Source organism: Spinacia oleracea, chromosome 3 (assembly GCF_020520425.1).
Source record: "Spinacia oleracea cultivar Varoflay chromosome 3, BTI_SOV_V1, whole genome shotgun sequence".
Lineage (NCBI taxonomy): Eukaryota > Viridiplantae > Streptophyta > Magnoliopsida > Caryophyllales > Amaranthaceae > Spinacia > Spinacia oleracea.
This window is the reverse complement of record NC_079489.1, coordinates 42,768,643-42,784,116: the sequence shown is the minus strand read 5'-3', so window position 1 is coordinate 42,784,116 and position 15,474 is coordinate 42,768,643. Positions and strand designations below refer to the sequence as shown.

Below are 15,474 nucleotides of genomic sequence, written 5' to 3'. Positions count from 1 at the left end.
AGTCAACCGTTATTGCTTTGACTCAATCAACTCCTTAGGCGGCCCTATGGCTTGGCCCTTGGCCCATGTTTGTAACCTATTTTCCTATCGTCGGTTGCTTGCTTTCACTCACGACCAATCCAGGCATGTCAAAACCTGTAGACACGACAATACCTGGTGACACGACATGATCATACGACAAGCGGTTATGACGTTAGTACAGAAAATGGGATAACAATTTCATAAGGTCTGATAAAAATATATCCGCATTTAATTTATCATAAAAAAATAAATGTTGTTGAAGAATTATATGCAGTACAATTGTCCAAAGAAGATGGTATTTACAACATAGATGACAATTGATATTAGTATGACTTTCGATTCGCTTAGGGAGATATGGAGGAACATATTAATATAATAATAATCATGAAGCATAAAAACTAATAAAACCAATCTATCTATCCTTGAAGGCGTATCTGCTTCAGAAGTTTTACTCATCACCGGGGCAGTCCGATTCGGCAGTGTATTTTTAAGGCAGTAGTAGTGCAATAACAGTATCACTAGTGCAAGCAGTAGATGAGTTATCTCAACAAGGCAAACAGTAGTAGATGAGGAGCTATCTCAAGAAGATTGAACACAAGTAGTTACGCCAGGAAGCTGCTCATGTGATGCATTCATGTTGACTCTTATCCTGTTTTTATAGAGACAGAAAAACAAAACACACGTGAATTCTTAAATATCACAACAGTTGAGTTCTCTCACTCAAGTTTAAGGGAAAGAAAATAAAATAATAAATAAAAAGAGAAGATAAAAAAGTAATCAACAATTATGACAACACTTGAGATCAGCCCTAACTTTCAACCAATGAAACAAATTTGGGGTAAAAAAGGGGTAGAATAATCTTTAGCAGTTTAGCATCTGGTGATATAACATGCACATATCCGGCGAAATAGGCATCTATGGTCTTCTTCTTTGGAGCATATAGTTAGTGTTGATTCACCCAAATGCTCTCACCTTAAGAGAAACCCTTTGGCCTTCCATATCAGTCTGTGGAGTGAAAGGCAGAACAAAAAGGACTTGCAAGAAATGTTGCCCGTACCTATAATTGCATGAAACCACTGTAATTTAATCAAAATTCCTTTGTTGCTCTGTGTAGAAAGTTATAAAATACAATAGCATATCACTCCCTTTGTCCAAATATCATGGTCGTTTCTTTTAGAATATCTTTCACTTACTGGTGTACCAGGGATATATTACACATCCATTCCCCCCATCTCCTGACATCTTCCTTAAATTACTCTCTATCACCGCCTTAACTGATCCACCATTCCACACCATTAACTTTCATTTGACCCTTGAGTAATGTTATACGAATTGATTTTTTTAACCTTAAATACCCATGCTGGAAACTGGATACTGGATACTTGATACATAATTTTGTACAAGATATACATGCAAACTATTCATAAACGTCTCAAGTCTGACATTTGGACACATATCCATGTATTGAACATTAGCACAATGAATAACACAATGCTGTACCAGTAGCACAACGGACTTATCAAGTTATGAAATGCATTTACTAGCTTAAATTCAAAACAAAGGATTAGCTATGCTGTCATTGAGGAGTTGTTACTTGTTAGTTCTACCTTATCTTACCCTCAATATCTCTATTCACTCTCCTTCATCCCTCATTCAATCCCTTAAAGTATTCCCATATATTCATCCCAATAAACATATTACTGCCACACCCATCTTCTTAACATGATCCTTCCCAAATGCACAGCATTCTGACCCATATACCCCTTGAAGTAAGTTAAGGCCGGGCATTAACCTGGTGTCCATTTGAGCCATCAACCTCAATTCTGTGTCTTAAATCTTGGTCCAAAGCTCCATTTCAATAGGGTGTATACCAAAAAAATCCGCATACCAACATCAAGCATCTTTATCGTTGGTATACCAATTTGTATGAATAATGTTGTGACTTGGTATGCCAATTTGCTCAAATCCCCAATGAACTATGTTTCGGTATGCATATACTCTCTCCTCACTTCCATAATACAACGATTTTCCTTAGAATTATTAGTTTTGGCAAAACTCAGGGGAGCATACAAGTTGTTGGGCGCGTTAAAAGTGTTTTTCTTTTCAAGTATTTGAATTGGAGAGCTTGATTTTTTTGTATAATTCCGATATATACCTCGTAACCATATCTCGAGGTACTTGCGTCCGACTCTCCACTTTTTGGATAAAACCAAGGTTCCTAAGAAAATTCAACTTTTATGGAAGGCAGCATCCTTTACCGTACCTTGGTGCTGTGATGAGTAAGGAGTGATCTGATTCCAACAGCAGAAATCATTCCCTTTTTTTACCAAAAAAATCTAGTAAATTGAGAGATGAGTATAAAACCAAATAAAAGCCAAAATTATAGTCTTTCAGTTGGCTATCTAGTGTTACTGCAGAAAATACAAATATCGAAAGTTAATGTAAAGCAAGGAAATGTGATATGACATACCTGTTGTGGATGTTAACATATTCATCAGTTTCATCCAAAATTTCCTCCTGCAGAAAAGCATTGAGAGTAAATCAGAAATGGATAGAGGACTAAAGATTAATTACCTCAATAAAAAAAGACAGGCCCTTTCCAAGCACATACAAAATTAAGAGAACATTAATTGACCAATCTTAGGTATCTAGAGTTCAAGACCACTGGAGAAATGAGCTATCATTTGCTCCAGCTTCTTTGAAAGATCACACATCTGACATCAGCACAAAATGTTCACAGTCAAACTCTTACATGAGCTATATTGGTTTCTTGCTTCAAATTGGAGCTTTAATGTAGAAATGTTGAACAAAGTCATTGTGGAGAAACTACTTTATTAGATACTTCTTGAGATTCTAGTATATTATTTAGATTTGTCTTCTTTAGCTCCTTTACTTTTGCTTCAGTCTTGTACCCCAAGTCCACAGTAGGAGGCTTCCTTCGTGATTTAAAGAATTAATAATTCAAAACTTCATTTGCTCGCCCATAGCCTTCAAGTAGACCTAAGGCTGTCTAGTTCCTTCGTAATATATGTAGGGTGTCTCCAATTACATTTCAGCCTCAAGCTGCATGTTCATCTCAAAATCATCTTCACCAGTAGACTCTTTTTTTTTTTTATGGTATTCACTTCATCCCTATTATGTTGTATATAACTTTCGTCACGCCTCAGGCCCAAGAGATGGTTACCAAACAAATTCACAGAATCAAATTATAAGAAGCTGCTCATATGATGCCCTTGTGCATGAACATATGGTTTGCCTATTAAGCTGAGCTTAGTCTGAGATCATGTTCTTCCAGAGGTTGTGCCTCCATTCAAAGTGGAAAAAGATCATATTTTGTGCCTCCATTCAAAGTGGAAAAAGAAAAGATGTTTGGCTAAGAAAATAGAGTTGGTCTTTCACAACTAAATTGTGTGTTTCAGGTCTTAGGGTTCTCTTTAAATAAATACTTTGTAATATTTAGTAAAAATAAGTTTTACATAGTAGTAAGTAAAAATAGGCAACTCATTTATTCAATAGAAAAAAATACAATATACAATAATGAACCAGTACATATAATTCTAACTCCCTCTGTACCCCCGAAAACTTCCCATTTCTAATAAAATGGTTGTCAAAAATAAACTTCTCGTTTCTCATTTTGGGTTGGGTCCAAATTATAAAATACTTGTATTATTTTCTACCCTCTTACCTCCTCACTTCCTCTCATTCCCCTTAACTATAGGGGTCCCACCTTTCTCCCACTTGTCCTGAAAAACATTAAACTAAATCCACTACCTTATTTTATTCACCTTTAATCAACAAAACTCCACTACAGTTCCTCTCCTAATTACTTGTACCCAACCTAAATGGGAAGTTTATTTGGGGAGGGAGAGAGTAATTAGTAAAATTAAGTCTCAACATGTAAGAATCTCAGTGCACTGTCAATATCATGAGAATAAATCTTCTTTCTGCAATTGGATTTTTACTAAAGCGGATCATGTGTGACAAAATTGATTACGTTAGTAACATATCATGTAACTACTAAAGTTATGCGTTACAAAAGCACAGACATAGATCATGGAATACTAGATCTTGTATGAATTCAGTAGTACATACCTTGAGCAGTTCTTCAATTACATCTTCCATGGAAATCACACCAACTACGACTTGATTAGGTGGAAATTCAGGAACTGGAACGTTCTCTATGTCCAAAATACAGAAAGAGCAACCTTTGTGTCGTTTGAAGGTTGTAGTACCAGGAATTTTCTTCACCTGTTGGCCTCCGTCAATGTTAGTAAGTGCATATACATCATTCGCTTGCAGATGAGGAACTACACCACTACCTGAACTACCATACTCTGAAAATCACCAAAAAAAATATCATAATAATTTAGCACTTGTTCTCTTCATCTTAAAACAATTAATTTTGGGAAAATTAGTGCAGATAAGTTGGTTTAGGGGTGATAAGTTTAAATAAATTAGGAAAATTTGATGGGAGTAAGTCAACCTTTGGACCGTCCGCAAAAAATAAGTCTACATACCCCATCAATTTTAAAACAGTCAGATGACCGGTGACTTGTTGTAATTTCGGTCAACAGGTCAATTTTGAAATTTTTTTGGGTATTTTATATTTTTTAAGCTGACCTTTTTTTATTTGTTAATGTTTTTTAAGTTTTTTTTTAATTCATCAACACGATTATTGAGTAATAATCTTAGCACATTTTTTGAGGCATATTTTTCACACATTTTTTGAGCCATGATTTTTTTTGCCGTCTCAAAAGGCATACTTCCTCTGTTTTTTAATACTTGCAACGTTTGGACTTCTTACACTATTTATATAATCTACTTTGATTATTTTTGGTGTTTTTTATATAAGGTAAAACATAGTCATGTGAGATCTTGTTAGATTCGTCTCAATGTGTATTTTGAAAATATCAACCTTTTACAATTTTTGCATAAAGAGAATTTAAGATATAAATGACCAAAGTTGTGCATTGGGATGCGTGAAAGCAACAAACGTTGTGAGTATTCAAAAGCGGAGGAAGTATTAAATAGTCGCCTCGAAAAATGTGTAAAAGTCAGTCGCCTGAAAACTTGTCAAAAAAGCTCCTTGAAAACAAACCCATAAAGCTTATTTTTAAGATTAAAAAACAAAATAAATGATGTAAATAATAACCGACGATTACATGCCACGTCATCACCCCACCTCATATAACTGGTCAAATAAAAAGTGACTTGTTTAAAATTGATGGGGTATGAAAGTTGACTTACTCAGGCATAATCAAAAGGTTGACTTACTTTTTGCGAACGGCCCAAAGGTTAACTTATTCCCATCAATTTTTCCAATAAATTAAGTCCAGATCAATAAGTTATAATTTTTATCATAACAATAATGATAAATATTCAAGTTTACTTACCATCATCAGGCCTTCCATTCATCAGATTCAAATCTTTGTAAACAACTGCAATGTGACTGTGGCCCTTCTGAAACTGGTTCAGGATATCATACAGTGGCATACTTTCAGGAACCCTGAAAACCCAAAGACAAGAAAGTAACTACACAGAATAAAAAATTACAAATCAATTTGAGACCAAAAGAAAATGAGGGAAAGAAGTTGTTTTAAGAAAAGGAAAATTATTCAAAGAAACAGGGGTATTAAAAGATAAACATAATAAAACGAAAGACATACACAGTGGGCATGACCTTAATCCACACCAATTTTTAACTTAGACTCACCCGTCCAAGTATCAGACAGTGAGTACACAAAAAATAATTAGTCAAAATGAAGTGTTGAGTGTCCATATATATGTCGAAATGTCGTGTTCAACATGATAACTTGAAGTAAAACATAGCCTACAACACAGTAACATGGGCTTAAAAGATCTATAAAGCCAGCATAGAGGAAAAAGGCTTTAATGACGTTTAGCTACGCATTGAACGCTGTTTTCTACTTTCAATATGCTTATTCCCTCACATTTTTATCAATTTTTTTTGCAGACATGGAAAGAACAAAATCATTAATAAAATGTGACAGTTAACTGAGGAGCTTTTGCATAACAGGAGTCCTCTTAACAAAAAGCTAATAAAACAAACAGAAAGCTAACAGGCTGTAGAAAGAAGGGAAACTTTCAGGAAGTTTGTAGGTAGGAAAATGCATTTTACCCCCTCTTGTTTTTAGCTTTCAGTTCCTGCTCACGGTTGTGGTTTATATTCTTCTTTCCCCACTTCATAACCTGTTAGGTAAAGGTCGCATTAGGTGGCCAGAATTGAACTTAACACCTAGTTGAAACTATTCTCAAATGATCCTAGAGGATATCTCCCCCATATGTAAATGAGCAATTCCATCTCAAGCAGGAAGTACTCAATTATTTGCTTATTAACTAGATGATAGAGCTCAAGTGAAATTATCCAGGCTCGATAATAAAATAAATCTAGCATGAGCATGAACTGCTTGCTAGTATGAGCATGAATCACTAAATAGTTCCAATTTCCAAGATAAACCCCATATAGTAACACTGTAAAGCAAGAAACCTCCTCACAGAAGCTCTATTTGAAACAAAATTTGAAGACCCGGTCTCAGTTGACATAAAACCCATTCTACTACCAAACTGATGAAGTACAGAGTAGCTCTTAGACTAGGTAAGCTAATTCAACATACCATACAAGTGGCTTTAAATTATAGAAGCTACTGTAACACAAGAAAATAGTCCGTGAAAAAAAAATCCTACTAATATTAAATTCACACCTAGATATTGTAGCCTTAAAAAATAGATTTACTAAGAAAAAGCTGCAGAAAAAGTAAAACATAACATACAAAGATATCATCGAACTAGGGAATTAATACTCTCAATTCTTTTCCTTGTAATTCACAATCAACTTCTCTCTGCTCCAATATCTATCTCTTCAATTCTCCTACAATCCTTCTTCCTTAATCTTCCCTTCCTTCATTCAAGCACAAATCGGCTATGCTCAACTTGAAAACTACCAGACTTCATGGAATATATAATAAGTTAAGATTGATGTATTTAATGGTTTAAGCGACTTCAGAAAACCACGTGAGTTGCACAAAAAATAAATTATTCCCTCTCTTCAACTCCAAATGAGGGTAAACTAAGGCAGCCTTCATAGGCTGTTAACTATTTTCCGAGCAACCTACTACAATAATGGCTAGTTGACTATCCTACTGATAAGTTAAATATAATTGAACCTTTTGAATAGTACTAGGTCAAATGGTTATAATTTACATGGAAAAAAAAAGGATCAAGCTCCTATTACCTGGGGATTTTTCTAATGGTCATCTTTCTTAGAGGCACTCGTTCATCAGGGTCAACTCCTAAAAGATTCTTAACCTGCACAAACAAAACAGAAAAATTAAACCTTCAAGGCAACACATAAAGAAAATTCCATCTATATAGATTTATCCTTAATAACACATTAACACCCCTCCACCCTAATATAACCAAAGAAGAAAAAAGAAAAAAATACTTCCATGCAAGCCGTAAACCAACGAGGGACACCTGCAACATGCATTAATCAAATCATGCCAATGTGACACAAGAAAATCTACAAAAAGGGCTCGCAGAATTCTTAGTGGTAAACTATTAAGGCAGCCCCCGGCCGTCAGTAGCCTCAACTTTAAGGGTTTTCAAAAATTTAACAATAACATAAAAGCTCTTTTCACATCGAGAGGCTTCCCAGACCAACATAGAGAAGGACAGTCGATAGAAGCAATCACCCGGGGAACATTCCTTCACAGTGGGTGTCCCATCCAATCAAAAAGTTTTTGTTTCGACTACGGGATGAAAATAGAGGTAACAAGGTAAGGGATCGCAGTCCTTTTATGCGTGGAAAATGAATCAAAGCAGTTCCTTGCAGTCGGGATATAATTGATTGCTAAACTGAAAGAAGGATCTAACAGGCATAGGTTATAGTTATTCCTTTTCTAAAGTCAAAAGCTAAGGGAGGGGCCGAGGCAAACAAGAAGGTTTTGTTCTTGATTTGGTTGTAAACCTAACATAAACAAATTATTATTAAAGCACACATACAGCTAGGAGAACAAGAAGGAATTTCCTATCTGAACCCTTTCGCTAAGTGCAATTGCTCCACTCAGATACGTTGCAGTCGCTGTAAGTCTGTATTAGTCAGAGAACCACTTTCGCGGCAATGTGGATGTTTGCAGCTTTTACACCCTAATATCTAAGTTGTGGTAACCTCAAAAACTTGTACAAAGCAGCTAAGACTTATTACCATGATCACCACAAGAATTTAGGCTCCTTAGTCCTTACTTCAAAAATCGATATTATTGCCCTAAAGAGGACATATCAGTAACTATGTACTAAAAGACACACCAGGAATAACACGTGTCATCTCCTAGTGAAATCTTGCAATTTTTTATTATTATTTTTATTTTTTTTGCCAAAATCTTTGTATGCAATATTCTATAGTGTAATATTTTCTTCCAATTTGAATACTATATACCTTATAAATTAAACTAGAATATTCTTCCAGATATTTATTAAGTTTTATAATAATAATAATAATTATTATTATTATTATTATTATTATTATTATTATTATTGTTATTATTATTATTATTATTATTATTATTATTATTATTATTATTATTATTATTATTATTATTATTATTATTATTTCATATCTTTAAAAAAGGTCAAAAACTTACCAACAAACATTAAAAAATATTACGATTTTATGGATTATCGAAGAATCTAAAATAATATGCTAATATTGATTTGAAGAATATATTCTAAGCATAGAAAAAAAATCATGAATTTTTGGCCATCAATTATTTTCTAATACTTAATGATGATAACAAGAATAAAGATATAACGATTATCATAATCTTTATTTAATGACTACAATAACTATTACCCAAACATGAATTTCTTTATTTTCTTTCTCTAATTGCTCTTACCATATCGAAAATTGTGGGAGATTATGTATACCATTTCATTAAATTTTATGTCAAGCAAATTTAAAAAATATAGTAAAACAAAACTACATGAAAATCCGAAACCGGGTCAGATATCCAATATGAAAAATAGGATACTTGAACTGGTGTGGTAATTTGATGCATCCTTAACCGAACATGTATTGCTTATTTTCTTTCTCTTATATTTTTTTTGCAACAGAAAACTTGAGAGATTGTGTATAATTTTTTTTTACATTTTATGTCAATCAAGGGTCAAAAAGTAGGTTCACCAAATCTACTTGGAAACACGAAACCAAATCGGATATCATATTTGAAATATAGGATACCTTGAACTGGTATGTGCCATGTTTTGTGTTTATTTTGTGTTCGCAAGTATAATGAGGAATATAAACTTGCATACAGGATAATTTTATTTACTTCCTCCGTTTAAAAAAAATTGCAACACTTTTAGTTTTGCCACTATTCACACACCAACTTTGACAGTATGTTTTTACTAATTTATTAAAAGCAAATAGTATCAAGTAAAATGTCGTTGAATTTATTTCATTATATACTTTCATGATGTTAAATTTTAAGATTTTTTGGAAAAAGATAATTAGAGATAATTATGGTCAAAATTATATCTTGGCAAACGTGCTAGTCAAAGTGTACATAATTATGGTCAATTTTTATGAAACAGAGGAAGTACTATGTACATAATTTTTTCTTTTCCGTTATATTCCCATTTACAAATGACAAAACCTGATTTTGTTTGACTCCATTATATAATAAACAAACATTTAATAATAAGAAAAGTTAGTGACATCTGTGTGTTGTACGGGAACTAACCTAGTTAGATCATTTAAGCCAACATTGCTCAAAGTTCAAGTCCGGCTATCTACTCTAAGGAAATAAGCAAACTTCAAAAAATTCATTTCTATCTCACAAATTGTTTTGCATAATAAAAAATAACCAGACGTGTACATGTTTAAGCCATGGTCCAGACAACACCATTAACTCTCTTAGGGTTTTACCAGGATTATCGCCATCGGATTACAACATGATTGGAGTTCCCTATTTCAAATATCTTCTTGATTGGAAAACTCCTGTGTGATCCCTCCTTGTTATTTTTTAGTTTTCTTTTTCACGTTGTGCCTCTCTAAATAAGGAAGAGAACAATAGTCGTAGTAGTAAAGGTAGAGGAAACACAAAAGGGAGATTACACCACATCAGTCTATACTAAATGATAGAACACGGAAAACTTTTGGCTTATTTACATAATAAACACTTCTACAAAAACTCAAGTTGGCTAAAATGGTTAAACCGTTAATTCAGGGGCGGATCTATGTTGTGCAAAGGGTAGACAAATGTCTACCCTACTTTTTTTAAAAAAAAACTTAAAAAATTCTAAAAATCAATTTGACAGTAACTACAATTAGTAATAATTAGTGCTTACAATACTAACTAATGGGATGTGGGTCAGTGGTTCAGCGGATAGCCAATTTAACTCTTGATATCCCTTGGTGAGGGGTTCGATTCCCTCTCACTAGCATTTTTGTTAAAGTTTCTTTTACTTGTTTTTTGCATAGTTCAAATCGTATTTTTGTTGGATTTTGCATTAATATTCCAATAGTGTACTCTGCGTGTTTTCTTTAATCAACCTTTTTCTGTTTTAAATTATATATTTTATTTAATTTTTTAAAATTTTTATACTTATTAATATACTGCATACCCTGTTTCTATATCCTGACACGCCACTGCCGTTAAAGACCCAGAATTTTCCACTGTAGGAGAGTTACAGAATTTCAGAAAGTAAATCCACATTCCTGTTGGAAGCTCCATTAAGTTTCGGAAAAAGCAACACCAGGTCATCAAACAAAAATTTACACTTCCTCTGTCCCTGAAACTCTGAAAGGGATTGTCCATTTTACCATTTTACTCTTTCCCAAAATGGTAGCCATTTCCTTTCATGGGTTATTTCCACTAAATAAAATACTAGAAACCTTTCTCTTTTTGCCTTTAATAATGTTCCCAATCTCTATCATCAACAAAAAATGAGTAAAAGAACCCCACTACAATTTTTTATTCTATCTTTACACAACAATGCACCACCATACAACAATTCTTTAATCTCTAGGTAATACATTGCGGGACAGAGGGAGTATATAGTATATAAGAAAATCGATAATCATGCAATAACTTAATTTTTGAATAGCAATTAGAAAACTATCACATCTTTGCTGCAGATCATATTTCTTTCCAAAAGTTAGATATTCCTAGTTCTACAAGTAGGAAGGACTGCTTGAAGTTTTAGGAAATATTTAGGAATTGTAAGTAAAGAAAAACAATACCTATTATACTAAGAAAATCTTAGCCTTATCCAGATTCCTACCAACATGATCAACATGATCAAAGTACCATACACAAATGACTCAGGATTACAATCCTACAGTTGCTTTTATTCCCATATGAGAGCATACAGAGTAATCTTCTCAGAGTTCTTAGCTTACTACACGAGACAAGAAACCAGTCTTTCATTTTGGTTTTTAAAAGCAGGTATTACAGGAAGGATACTATGCAAGAAATCAAAGTACAAGTAATCACATGGGATTTTGTCAATGAATAAGCAATCTAGAAGCTAATGGAAGTTCATATTAATATAAGTTGCATTTGTAGGTGAAACATAACATGATATAAAGAAGAAAGTACCAGGACTAATCCGATTATATTCAAGGGATTTTGATAATAAACAGGAACTCTACTGTGTCCCATTGCCATAATAGCATTAAGTGTATCCCTGTAGAGAAAGAAATGAGATTAGAGATGAAGAAGACTGTTTGAGTAACTATTTAAGACTCGATAATTAGCTATAGACCCACAAATTAAGAGTTGCATCCAGATCAAGGGAAAATGCCTTCGATATCAAAGTCATGGCATCCTTTGCAGTCTTCTCGGTGAGTTCAAGTGCACCTGTTATGATAGTAGTCTCATCATGTGTTAAATCCCCACCTTTCCCAGCCTATTTAGCAAACAATTTAAAGCATAGTAAGGCCAATTGTTAGCAAAATGTGCTGAAGTTACGTTGAAATTGGGGAGGAGGGGTAAACCATAAATGGTACTTGAAGGGTAAATTCAAACAACATACCTCATTCCCATGAAAATTAACAAAAGTTTTAAGTTCAGCTCTTCGTAGAAGTGCAGTCTGTCCCTTGCCCAACATCCAATCAAGAACCTAGGACCAACAGGAAATATAAGGTTATTAAAAAAAAATATGCCTGTTAATTCGGAGAAGTTTAATGAGTTCAGGTGCATTCCACTTATGGAACTTCAACTGAGGATGAAAATTGATCATATTGGGAAGGGGAGGACATTCTGGCCTGGATTGGCTATGCAATCACCACTTTCGTAGCTTATATAGAACTGTGAATCTGTGATTGGTTCTCATTTTTAAAATTCTCTACAAAAAACGGCTTGTGATCACAACGGATTTCTACTTTTACATAAGAAAAATACTTTATTATGAAAAAAGAGAGAACCCCTCATAGAAGAAAAACCAAAGGAAAAGGTATCCTACATAAACAAAAGAAAGTGCATATCTGAAAATAAATATGTAGGGGAATCACACAGTGCCACATACCACAAAGAGGCTAAAACACCATATGATCCCATCAACCCAAACATTCACCCAACTAGGCTTATTACTCCAGCCAGAGCACCCAGACCACTGTCAGAAAAACACATTTCCAAACCACCTTTCTATGGTCTTCGGAGACAAACCTATCTCAATTGCTTGTGGCCATCATAAAACCAGAGCACACCCCCCAATCTTGTCTTTTAATGCTTAATCTGAATCTATTCTCTTCCATAAAACACCAGCCATGTTGCACTTAAATAAGGATAAGCATCAGATTGTGCATTATTATAAAATGTGACACAATTCATGATAGCTCAAGGGCATGATTTCATTTTTTCCGTAGCCCTCTTTTTGTACCATGGATGACTCCTTGGTGTCTTAATTTATTTCTTCTTTACTTAACCACAACCTAAAATAAAGTGGTACAAAAATTAGGAGACACGGCTCGTCTAGGCTGCTACACGAGCAAATAATCAAAAGTTTTTAACTTGTCTTGAAAACAGGAGTCCTTAAATTTCATTGGAACCTTCGGCTTCCAAAGATCCAGTGATTTTAACTGTCTGCAAAAGGATTTACAAGGACAATGACATGAAGATTTAGCAAGCCAAATTCTTTGACCAAGAGAACCAGTTAAAATATTTTTCTTCCGTTTTTATTATAATTGCACCAGTTGGATAGACTGATATGATTTGCTCCGTCAAAGGAACTTCATAAAACCTGGGTGTTAATTTAGAGTGTGACCAACTGGACAAACCCCAAACAACAAGATCATCCCTCTTTTTAAGTGTTAGAATCCGCCTATCGTCTACCTTGTACAATCTATGTCATATTTCTAAAGTGCTTGTTCAGCCTTAGGTGTGGTCAAGTTTAAGTAATGTAGTGGTCCAAGGATTAGATCAAGCTAATTGCGCACATATTGTTAATCAAAAGCCTGCAAAAATTACACTTGCCCTCATATGCATTAGATTGTGTTAGATTGTCCACTGAAAACCATACCTTACTAATTGGATAAGAAATGGGGAAAAATAACCAAAGCAACACACGAACAAAGGGTGCCAATGTCGCTCCAACAACTAACCCATAGCGTGTGCAAACTGCCTGTGGCAAAATCTGCAAGGAAAAAGGTAAACAGAAGCAATAAAGCCGTGTATTCAAATTAAAGGTCTTCCATCAAAAACTAGACCAAATTACTCACCTCACCAAACATAAGAATCAGAGTTACTGATATCACGATAGCAGCCCAAGGAGGGACAAGTTTATCTAAAAATATCGGAAGAGCCTGCAAAGTTAAAGAAAATATGACGCAATATAATCAAAGCTAGATAGCCAGCATTAAAATTGGTTCAAGAAAATAATCACATACCTCCATTGCCAAAGAGTTCCCAATGAGAAGAGTACAGAGCAAGAGATGTTGATTCTTAACCACCGGAAATATTTTAGCTGCCGAAGAAAGAAGGATCATAACACATCAGCGATGATAGCAAAGAATATCCATCCATTAATTAACACATCCAATAACACGTCATTTTCTAAGTAAATGGAAAAAACGCCCAGTTCACAACCATGATACAAACTTTTTAAATAACCCTCTAATACACTCATAATCAAATTTTCCTAAAGTCCCATTTTTTCGAGCATCCCAAGACACCCCTGGTTTTCCCTGTTTCTCCATAGAGCCCCTATTATGAACGAATAAATATGCATACGCCAAGTACTGGGCGTCAATCCTGATTAAACCTACGTCTTGTACATTGATGATCACTTTGAAAGAAAGGGAGTCACAATCCAATTCTAAGAAATTCCTAGAACTGTTTACTCAAAATAACAAGTTGATTGCCAAAATTAGAGCATGCCTTAAATTTGATCTTACTAAATCGGACTGATGAGAAATGCTTGCCGTCAAATGGCTTAAACCATATAAAATCAACATACACAGTAGCCCACCCAAAAGAACGAAAACCAATAGGAAGCTCAAAATTCAGCATCAGTAATCAAAGCTGTTTGATCATTCATTTGAAAGACTAAACTATTGTCATGGGAACATATTCAATTCAAAACTAATACTCCGCCCACCTATAATTAATAATCATATTGATAATCTAATAATGCTGACAACTAAAACTAAATCTCGACAAAGGGAGTAACTATGTCTTCACCCAATTCAAATAAAGCCAACAAGAAAAACCCAAAAACAAAATTGAATTATGCATAAAATAAACACCAAAATTAACAAGAACACATTTGAGCTTTAGCCAATTCAAATAAACACAACAAGAAAACCCCAAAAAAGAAGCTTGAATTATGCATAAAATAAACACCAAAATCAACAAGAACACATTTATATTCATTCAAGATCATATATAATAATCATCCAATCAAATTAAAAGAGAGAGTGGGGACCAGCGTGGATACGGTCCTGAGGACGGCCGGACTTGATGAGGACTTCGAGGTCAACAAGAGCCAAAGACATGAGACCGAGAGTAAGACCAGCCATGAGACCAGCAAACGTAACTAAGCCGATTATAATAACTACATAAACTGAAAACCTCGTCCCACAACAGGGTACATCTCCATCGCCATGTTTACTCATCTCTACTCTCTCTTTCTCTCTCCTTCTCCTTGTTTACTCACTTCACTGCCTTTTTTTCATTTTTCTTCTAAGTTCTAACTATTCGGCTATTTCTGCATCTTTTAACTAGTGTGCGATAGGAGGAGCGATTTCCGTCAATATTGCACAAAGATAAGTTAATTCCCAAAATACGTTACTTTTTTCGTTAATTCCCACCATACCGTCCACGTCAGCAAGGGAGAGAGAAAACTAATTTTTTTTTTCCGGTTCAACACTAAACCGCTATCTGAGATAGCGGTTTGATTTAGAACTAAACCGCTATCTCAGAATGCGGTTTATAC

The 15,474-nt window shown here is 34.4% G+C and overlaps 1 protein-coding gene across 6 annotated transcripts; it reads right to left on the bottom strand.

The window, feature by feature from the left end:
- Nucleotides 1–229: 229 nt before the first annotated feature.
- Nucleotides 230–15,236, bottom strand: LOC110787646 (DUF21 domain-containing protein At1g47330). 6 transcript variants are annotated; one of them, XM_021992275.2, is made up of 13 exons: nt 14,965–15,235; nt 13,928–14,004; nt 13,760–13,843; nt 13,561–13,674; nt 12,076–12,162; nt 11,810–11,949; nt 11,640–11,727; nt 7,274–7,347; nt 5,415–5,527; nt 4,114–4,355; nt 2,492–2,538; nt 994–1,078; nt 230–670 (listed from the first exon to the last, which is right to left on the bottom strand). In XM_021992275.2, the coding sequence occupies exons 1-13, from the start codon at nt 15,152–15,154 to the stop codon at nt 641–643; spliced, it is 1,371 nt and encodes a 456-aa protein (XP_021847967.1). In that variant the 5' UTR covers nt 15,155–15,235; the 3' UTR covers nt 230–640. The 6 variants fall into 6 exon arrangements, 3 of the variants coding, with proteins under 3 accessions (XP_021847967.1, XP_021847968.2, XP_056696201.1); XR_008930376.1 differs by lacking the exon at nt 994–1,078 and having other exon boundaries at nt 4,114–4,269; nt 14,965–15,236; XM_021992276.2 differs by lacking the exon at nt 994–1,078 and having other exon boundaries at nt 14,965–15,234.
- Nucleotides 15,237–15,474: the final 238 nt, after the last annotated feature.